Genomic DNA, 10487 nt, shown 5'->3' with positions numbered 1-10487 from the left:
TGGACTATATGGTTTTATATGAAAGGTGTTCCCGTCCCCATTCTAAGGGAGTTAACACTTCCTCTTCCTTTTCTCCCTGACTCTCAAGCTCATCTTAATCTAAATGAGCACTTGAAGGCAGCAGAGGTTATATTTTCTAGATTCATCAAGACAGTGCTTCCTTTACATTCTTCTGTGAAACAAGAATATGGGAAACAAAGGTCTCTTGCTTTCTCCCTTTTTAAATCTCTCCTTGGCTTCCCTTTAGTGCTAGAGTGATGGCCACACATCATAAGTGTCCAAAAATCCTCAAAGCTTTCAGGGTCAGGCTTATTTTGATGAAGTCAAACACATCACACACTGGTTATCATGAGAACTATGATGAAAATGACAATCAGATCAAACCACAACATAGGCATGGACGTGGAGAAACATGTCTGCAAACGCTATTAGAAGTCTGACTGTTTGGTTGCAGCTACTGCATCTAATCTGGTTTCTCTAGCAGCCAGTCTGATTTGATCTTTCAATATCTGTTAGATGAGAATAAACATATTCATGAAATGGGACCACCTTAGAACTGGCTGCATGTCCACACGGAGTTACAGAGAGCCACCTATACTCAGAGCACCGCAGGAATGAGGCTGTCAATGCAAGTAGTTTTGGTAAAGCAAAAACTGGAGCAATAAAGACTGTTTAGGGGAATTACATGGGGCAGTGCAGACAAAGTCCAAGTACTCAGTAGAAAAGCACAACTCAAGAGAACCCTTGAAAAAGTTATGTGTTGCTAAAAATGTGTACAAGTTGCTATCTAACCTCTGCATTATGTCAAAACGGAGAAGTCTGTCTAGGTACTAGCACATGGTACACAGGACTAATACTTTTTTCTCTCCTTACTGCACACCTAGCCATCATGAACATTTTGGAAAAGAAAAGCAGATAAACATTTATTCTACTTATTGATGCAAATGCTTATTGATCTCCCAAAATTAACTATGCACAATAAAAAAGCCTTACAGTTGATTAAACTAGAAAGACAAGTGGCATAAATACCATCCACTAAAGGTCCAAGTTATACTGTGGAAAGCTGTTCAGCACACAGGTCTAAAGCTTCTGAATGAAAATTTGATTGATGCAATAGACTACAACCATTCCAAAGAACCCATTACAGCTCATCATGCAGTTGGTCGCATAAAATGACACAGACATTGTGGTCTGTAGGGCTCTCAATTAATTAAAAATTAGAACAGACTTTGAGGAAAAAGGCTTAAAGGAGCGGTTACAATAAACTATGCCAAGACCATTTTAGTAATCCCCAATTATAGATTAACCTATTAACACAAATTGCATTGCTAAATTTCAGAAAAACTATTAGATAGCTACATACGGCATATCAGGTACATGTGTATAAAATTCTGTGTGTGCCCTTATTTGAATGTCACTGTGACATCAGCTTCCATGTAGAATGACGTGTGTTGCCACAGCACAGACCCTGACCCACCCTGACACAGCTTGTGCCTTTTTGGAGCTCTATTGCTGTAGTTTGCAGAGAAGCTTAAAGGGTCAATGGATTTTTTTCCAAGTGTCTGATAAAGGGATGGATGAAAATGGATGTACCTTTTCAATTTGCCCATGCTTCTCAAATTGCTTTTACCTGACTTGCCATAGCAGAAAGAAAGAATGCTGCTTATGTTGGCGCTTCCTATTTACCAGCGAGCAGAACTGCACCTGTTTCCCATGTCCATATGAAGAAGACAAACCTTATCAGTGCTGCCACTGCTCATGTGCAGAGCACGCAAATTGCTGGTGGTGCTGCTGCTCTTGTTCAAATAACCCAGACTGCAAATGCTGCTGCTACGGTGGAGAGAATTCAGCATGTCAGTACTATGCAAGCAAATGCTGCAGAAACCCCATCTACGAACAGTCAAGATCATCAGCAACTGTTCAGTAAGTGGAGTCATGAGCTCTTCATTTCTTGGAGTTTTGTTTTTCTAGTTTCCATTTAGGAACATAAGACACATTGGTTCATTGGAGCAATTCCAAATAAACACAGGATATCTTTCTATTTACAAACAGAAAATGTAGTTTTATCTTGATATTAGTGAAATGTTATGCTTGCCATTAACTGGGGCAAAGACTACTCCAGAACACCACTATACTTCCCACAGAGTGAAAATCTATGTAGGGACAAGAAGGAAGATATACAGGGAACCTTAAAACAAGGAGGAAAAAATGAATATGTTATCAGCATGGGGCTTCAAGACAAGGACACAGGAAAAAATGGATTAAAACAAACAGTATTAAAACTGCAGTTAACTGGCAAGGGAAGGAAGCAGTTGTAATCAGAGTAAGACAAAAAAAAAAGACAATTATAAAAGCTCAAGAAATGTCACACAGAGAACGGAAAGAGGGCATAGTAATATTAGAAGATAAATCAGAAGGGAGGGGCTGATTATTAAATACAGAAATGCTAAACTAGAGAGCACTCAACAAAAAAGGTATTCTGGGGGGGAAGGACAATTGGCAAAAGAACACTAGATTAGAAGAATAGCAGACAGAGAAGAAACGACCTCTGGAAATGCACAGTGCATTCCTACCTAAGTAAACTTCTGAGAGATCAGAAGGAATCCTCATATCAACAAGAAATTCTATTCTCTTTAGTTTACTATTTTTTTTCTCCCTCTCCCTGTTGTTGTTAGAGTGCCGAGAAGAACAGATAGCATGGTTGAACATCTGGGAAGAAAAGGTCAGAAGGAAAGTAATAGCAACATGTATGCTACATTCAGACACAGCAGAAAGCCAGAGTGTCTTAGAACCAGGGGTCCATCCTGAATAATGGTGCTCACACCAAAGATCTAGCAAACAGTAAAAGAGCCATCATAAAGTAATGCTGTATTTTTACAATAATGTCCACAGGCTGAGAGGCAGGTTAGGACAACCAAGATTTGAAGAGAAAAGCGATTAGCATATCCTGAAAAATCAGTCCTTTTCTAAAATAATTAGAATCATTTAAATAAAATTATCCACATCTGAAAGTTTTGGCAATTAATATAAAAGAATCAATGATAAGGCTGCTACTAAAACTAAGAAAAATGTTAATTCATTCTAAAAATCAAAAATAATTCATAAATGAGTGATTTTTTAAATGACTGAAAATTAGGATGATCGTATGTAAATGTGGGTTGTTATGCTAAGCAGAAATGCCCTTAATAGTATTTTAGAAGTGGTGAAATGCTTAGTCATGCTACTTTCTCGATGAAATATTCCATTTGAAACATTTTGACATTTATTGTCTAGAGTTTTCATTAAAAATAAAATATTCTAAAAATCTTACAGAAGTTGTAAAAGAAACCAACACCCTCTGAAACAAAACAAAGTGTTTCATATGAATTGCAGAAATTTTTTTTCTTCATTCTAGGTATTTGTTGTTTTCATTTTTAAAATTAATCAGACAAGAAAAGGAGACAAAATACATTTCAGTTTATAGTAAACCAAGCTATATATATACAAACAGTCCACCAGCAATAACTCAACAAATTTAGACAGACCTGCAGCGACTAAGATGTCTGGTTTTCCCCATTGTTGGCGACAGCATTCAAAATATAGTGAAACAGTTATGAAGATGAAAAGAAAATGGATTCTTAAATGTTAACCCAATTGTTTAAATAAAATATCCAGTAGGAATAGAAGGATTGTTGGCATGCAAAGCAGAACTACTTATGCTATCCATTTTGTTTCTCAGATGGTACCCTAACATTCAGATGTCATATTTTTGTTGCTTTGTTTTTTCCTGTTTGATTTTATTTAGGTCAAAAGATGTCATGTCAAGATTTAGAACTAGGAATAACGCATTTGTCCATATACCAGAAAGGAATGCCTCTAACCATGCCTTCCGTGACCAGCTTGCCTGTCCGCTGTGTAAGCAGTTGTTTCTCCAGCCATTTATGCTGCCATGCAATCACTGCATTTGTGAGAAGTGTATAACTAAAAGCAAGACCAAAGCTGAAGCAACAGACAACTTTTATATCATTGTATGCCCAGTATGTAGTAAAGCACATTGTCTCCCCTACACTAATAAAATTCAGCTGAGGAAGAATTACCTCAGAGCAAAACTAGCCAAGAAATATATGCGCAGACATGGCATTCTGAGGTGGAGATTTGACTACAGTGAAAGACCAGTCCACTGTGAAATCTGCAGGAAGAGAAGAAGAATGGCAACCAAAAGATGCAAAACATGCGGAATTAACATGTGCAATGAATGTCTGCATTTATACCATAGTGAAAATGGTGCTCAAGACCACATTTTCACCAAAGCACACCAAGAAGATAATGAACAGTGGCCCTGCCTGCTACATTGCAACTCACACCTCTCCGAATACTGTCTGGACGACCACAAACTGATCTGTGGGTTCTGCAAGAACTCACTGCACAACGATCACGAGACTATTCCCTTGGCAGTTGCATGTTCAAAAGAGGCCGCTTCCCTCTCCAGCACAATTGTAAAATTTAAACGAGGTTTGTATTCGTGCTGCTTCTCACCCTTCCCCACGCCCCCCTCAGGAAGGCAGCTTGCACCTAAGCTTGATAAGCCACATTGATTCTCTACACAGCACAAGAGTCAGAAAGGTGGCATGTTCCCACTGTGGAAACACAAAAGGAACAAACCCGTAATTGTGTAGCATTGTGAGACAACTCTCAACTACTAGGGAATGAAGGATCTGTGTGAGACAGGAACAGAAATGTGCATCTAGGTATGGGAAACTCCATTCCATGCTGCGAGACCCAGAGTAAAATAAACACCAAATATATCTGCAAATTATTTTTAAATATTAAATGTTTTGAGTTTTACATGTTTGAAGAGGAACTTCCTTCCCTGCAGACAAATTATGAATTGTCTCTCTTCAGTCAGTTTTATGCTTATGTCTATGTAGACTAAGAGGCAAGATGGCCACATTTGTCTCAGGTAGCCCAGCAGTGTCACTTCTTTTATCTAACACTTCATCCATAGCAACTAAGGGGCTGAACAGAGACTGGGGTTTTAGGAATTTAGGATTTTCTTTTAGTTATTTTGATCTTTGCATATAACATCACAAATGTTGCGGACAAAATGAAATTGCACGGAAAATAATGTTCAGAAAAGTAGAAGTAAACCTCATGCAATGAGAAACAGCTGGAAATTTTATATTCTCAATTTCAAAATAGAGAAAATAAAAGAAAATATTTGTACAGGATTTTGTAATGTGACATTATTTCAAAACATTACCGCATTCTAACAAAATTTACTATCAGCCTCTGGTATTTTTGATTCTGTTCTTTCACAATTCTCAATTTTTGTGACAGAAGATTAAATGACACCTTCACATAATGGCCATCAGAGAAAAGTACTGTCAGCCACAGTCATACCCAGGGCTATACAGAGGTGCATTTGGTACCATTATTGTAACTTGATACTGACATAATGAATTTCCAAAAATAATATAGAGCTACAAGTTTCAGGATTTCCCACGTAATGGAGTAAAATCATGAAGCCTATTTGAGGGGAGATAAATTTGAGTAAATGAGGGAATAATAATAAAGTAGCAATGAGCTGCCTAACTTTATCCACTCAAATGTGAACATTTTAACCCAAACAACTTCCCCCAGGACTCACTAGCAACAGAGATGACAGCAAACTAGTAAAATTCTCACTTGTGACATGTTCTACCAAACCTGAAATTTTTTTAAACTACAACCTATCATTCTGACTCTAGTAATCTGTACATTTTAATATGAAGTTGGAAATACTGACCTGAGTTGTTTTTTACAGCACGCCAAGGGGTTGATAATGATCTAATGGAAGTTATCTTGTTAAAAAATAATTTCCAGACCTACAAGGATGCCAAAAGGAAGGAGATCAGAAATGGATTCTTAAAATTACGTATGGTTCTTCATGAACAAGAAAAAGAGATGATGGAGTTGCTTGAGAACATTGAACTTAAAAAACAGAAAGAAATTTCAGAATATGTAAACTATACATCCAGTCAGCTCTCATATATGGATGGCCTTATTCAGTATGCTGAAGAGGCTCTTAAGGAGGAAAGTCAAATTGTGTTTCTACAATCTGCACACTGCTTGGTGAAAGAAATAGAAGATGCAATTCCTTCCATTTTCCATCCTAGTCCACTTCTCAGAGAAGATCCTTTAAGAAAACTTCAACTCAACTTTGATGAACTTTTTGCCATTTTACAGGGACTTGTCCCATCCCTTAGTGGAATAAAACAATCAGACAGTAAGGCAGAAAAGAATCCCTATTTTTTTAACCCAGAAATAATGCTTCCAAGGCATGTTTCAAGCACTCACGAAGACAAACAAGCAACATTGCTCCGAAGCACATCTTTAAATTCTGTGTTTGAATCAGGCACGATGATTAAGAACACTCCTGGAAGACGACCAAGCTCTATGCCTCCCCATCATTCTACACAGAGTAATAACATGTGTGCATTTTGGGATGCAGCTTGTGAAACTCCAATAAAAGAAAGAAAATATCAGTTTGTTAACCTTCCAAGTCCAGAACCTATAGAAAAATTATCAGTCTCAGTGCCAGGACACGTTGTTATATACCAGACTGTTGTCTACCCAAGGTCTGCCAAAGTAAGACACTAACAAATCCTAAATATATGCAAAAGATTAACTATTACCATTATGTTTTCACACTCTGAGGTTCAGAGTCCGTACCTAAGGAGTCTGACTACAATATCAGTTCAAATACATTATTAGTAGTGGGCAATGCTTTTCAAACTTGCTTTTTGAGATAAATTGATTTGCACTTTATCATATTCAGTAAGTTTGTTATATTATTATATATGTCATAAATATATTATATGGAAAGGTCCAATGCAGAAAGAAACAGATGTACTATGTTTGTATTTAAATATCTATACATCAGAACAAATCATTTGATCCCAGTCTTGGCCTTCAATGTGGCAACATCACGTCTGTGTAATTTTTCTCATTATACATTTTAGAGATGTTAACAAGAATAGGATGCCAATTGCATAAGATCCAAAGTGCACGTTGAAAAGCACTGACTGACTGTCATCAGCTTGCATTACCCTTAGCACGTTAAAAGAGAGTACTATGAAATTCACGGCAAGAAGCTTAGCATTTTCCAAGACTCTAAATTGCATATCTTTCTCATATATTTCATGATATGGTTGGTATTTCAGCTGTTTTGGCATTTAAAAATTAAAATTTGCCAAACTGGAGCCTTCCAAACAAGTAACAATGAAAATGAGCAAAAATAGAGAGTACATAATTATGCACTACAGATTTTTTTTTTCTCTTCACAGATTTACTGGACTTGTCCAATAGAAGATGTAGATTTCTTTGAGGTAGAGTTTTATGAAGTTGTTGGCATTGGTTCTGATAACATTGTCCAGACACAACTAGATGGCCTGTTAAGCAAAATACAACAGCAGAACCTTGAGATACGTAATCTTGATCCAAATACAGAATACCTTTTTAAAGTCCGTGCTGTCAATAAAAGTGGTGAAGGAGAATGGAGTGAAATCTGTAAGGTACTGTATATTCTTCACATATTTTAGAGAGTTGTGTTAAATTTCTTGCCTCAGGACTTGTCTTCTCCCCCATCTATTTATGAAGACTACTTAAATAGAAGATTACTATTCGCTTATTTAGGTAAGTGATGCTAATAAGTTACACTGGATTTTTCCACATGTTCTTTCTAGCTCAGTTTGCAATTGCTTGTCCTATGTAGAAGGTTCCTCTCTCTTTTTTTTTTTTTCCTAGCAGGAATTCTGTGTTATGATTATATCAGCTGAGTCATTGTAATATTCATATTACTTCAGGCCTGAGACAGCCTTTGTACTAATCTCTCTGAACACACAGAGTAAGAATATGAAGAGTCAGATCACAAAAACTTTCAAGCTAGAACAAAAAGGCAGTAATTAAATGAGAGAGGAGAGAGGAAGCAAACAAATTTAAGAATATTCTTTGACACCTTTGGCCATAAGTCTTCTTTACTGTGGTTTTAGAAGAGGAAGAAAAGTTTTGAAAAGATAAAAGTTAAAAGGAATAGGAAGGTTTTCAAAAAGGTGTCAAAAGTTGAGACGTTTAATGAACTAAATTTAACATCCTTTGGGCATCCCAAGTCTCTTGCTCAAGTCATGTTTAGTTTTTCATAGATTGCAGAAAAAAATACATAATTCATGCTTTTTCCTTGATAAGCTTTCAGTAAAGGGTGTACTGCCGAGCTGTAGTGCATAAAATGCAGATGTATTCCATGAGAAGGGTAGGTGCCATTCTTAGGTTCCAAACACATTTCACAGACCTTTTCTTATATTCATTGCACCAAGTGCATTGCACCTTCCAGGCCTCTTGTTCTTTGTCACATTTAGAGAATAAAATCTCAGCTTCGAAATAGCATTCAGACATCCTACTCACTTGGCAAGTTCTAATGATAAATAGTACCTTCCTGGACTGCTCCACTCCTATACTTAAAACACTGAAAACACTATATATACCTGTATGAATTTATAAGGCACAACCCCTTTCCCTAAGAAAAGTTCAATACAGTTGACTCAACATAAGCTCGTAATGCCACAGAAAGTGTCTAAAGGTATATAACAACTGCATGGGACTGACAGATGGCATGCATCTTGGAAGATGCACTTCAGAGGTAGCAGCTAGGAAGGCAGGTCACCCTTGAACTGGCACAAGATGTTCATTATCTGGGCAACTGGATCCTAGTTTAGACGTCAATGAATGGAATTCCACTACATCTCCCTGGCTAAGGGAATGAACAATATAGTGGATTTTTTTTTCAGGAGTTGGACTCGATGATCCTTATGGGTCCCTTCCAACTTGGGATATTCTATGATTCTGTGATTTTTGAGTATATGTTGAGGTTGTGGAAGATGAATGACAGGAACTGAAGGTTTACTTGTGAATGGAACTGCTGCATTAACTGCCCTAGCAAACCATGCAGATCTGTACCACAAAGCAAGTGGAGTCCTCTAATGATGAAATCCATGGCTCCCTGGAGATGTCTCAACAGAGTAGGCAAAAATTTGTTGCTTCAGTAATGAAGGATTTGGCTGCTTCTGCCATGGGAGAACAAATGAAAAGCATGAAGGAGGCAGTTAGAAAACCATGAAGGGTAAATGCTGGAACTCTACAACTGCTGCTTCTGCTGCTGCCAGTATTGCCACTCTTGGAAGAGCTCCTCTATATACCCACCCCTTCTCAATGACAGCAGAAGCCTGCAGCTGCCCTGTAACCTGACATGAATGCCGATAGAATTCACATTCCTTAACTTGTCTCTTGGGACTGTCAACCACAGAAACAGAGACAATGTTGATGGTACTTAGGCACTTTTAAATCTTCATCTGATTCTTGTCAATGAAACTGTTGGAAGGAGACTTTTTCAAAATCACTTTGGAAGCCAAATGAAAAATTACTTTCAATAGGATGTGGGCTTCTAAACCCTGCGGTCATATCTGAAACACCTTCCCTAAATGAAAAGCTTGTCAAAACCTAATATTTTGTATTAATCACTGTACTGTTGTATTTGTATTAGTTACAATGCAAGCCATTAGATAATTGCTCATTTTTGATATGAGATTTTTAGAAGAGTTCAATTTCTATTTTGCCTCCGAAATAAGTATTTAGACTTTCCAAAGTTTAACATAGATAAAACGGGCTCTTGGCCGCTTTGAAAATATACATGTAAGTGGCAAGTTCTTTTGAAAACAGACACTAATTAAATCTGATTCCCAAAATAACAAAATCTGTACTTTAATACATTCTACTTGCAGATAACCACTTCAGATGAACACAGAATAATTCAAGACAGATGGGGGATTCAGAAGAGTATGCAGGGTGCTCTGCATACACCGAAATGATAGACAACGAATGAAGGCAGGATTCTTTCTGTTGCTATTGTTGTTGAACTGGAAAATGTGAATGCTTTCTTACGTAATGCCCCCTTTCCCACTCAAGTCAGCAGCCAGAGATCTAAGAGTGAACTGTTCAGACTATTATTGCTTTCTGGCAAATAATAATAAAAAAATACAGCCTTTTCATTATCTTTTCTTTTTCCAGATGTAACAGCGAGGCCTAAGAAAAAAGCTATGCCATGCATAAAAATATAGTATAAAACCCATTAGTCTACTTGAGGGACTTTCACAGCTTCAGAGGAAATAAATGAGATATTTGCATTGTAAGGTAACATTCCAACTATTATTACCTCCGAGACCACTCAAATACCAGTTAACAGAGAGCTGCAGGAGCCTGTATCAGGTTTTGATTATTTTTAAAGTGCAGAACTAGTTACTCTGTATATACACATTTTTGGTCTCAGCCTTACTCAGCTGAAGTATAATGTGCATACATACATATAATGAAGCATGCAACAGGCAGGACAAACACAAAAATGAGGGCAGACAGAACTTTGTAACATTATGCACTTACTTAATGATAGCCAGGTTTACCTGACTGCTGTGAAGGTCACC

General features: G+C 37.3%; 1 protein-coding gene across 1 annotated transcript; it reads left to right on the top strand.

Moving 5' to 3' along the window:
- Positions 1–1573: 1573 nt before the first annotated feature.
- Positions 1574–9878, top strand: TRIM42 (tripartite motif containing 42). The gene is made up of 5 exons (XM_035544916.1): positions 1574–1923; positions 3785–4491; positions 5783–6606; positions 7305–7532; positions 9792–9878. Exons 1-5 carry the CDS (start codon positions 1574–1576, stop codon positions 9876–9878), a joined length of 2196 nt encoding a protein of 731 aa, XP_035400809.1.
- Positions 9879–10487: the final 609 nt, after the last annotated feature.

The sequence above is a fragment of the Cygnus atratus genome, chromosome 9 (genome assembly GCF_013377495.2).
Source record: "Cygnus atratus isolate AKBS03 ecotype Queensland, Australia chromosome 9, CAtr_DNAZoo_HiC_assembly, whole genome shotgun sequence".
In the NCBI taxonomy this organism is placed as follows: domain Eukaryota; kingdom Metazoa; phylum Chordata; class Aves; order Anseriformes; family Anatidae; genus Cygnus; species Cygnus atratus.
The sequence above is the reverse complement of the archived record's forward strand: the minus strand, read 5'-3'. Positions and strand labels throughout refer to the sequence as shown.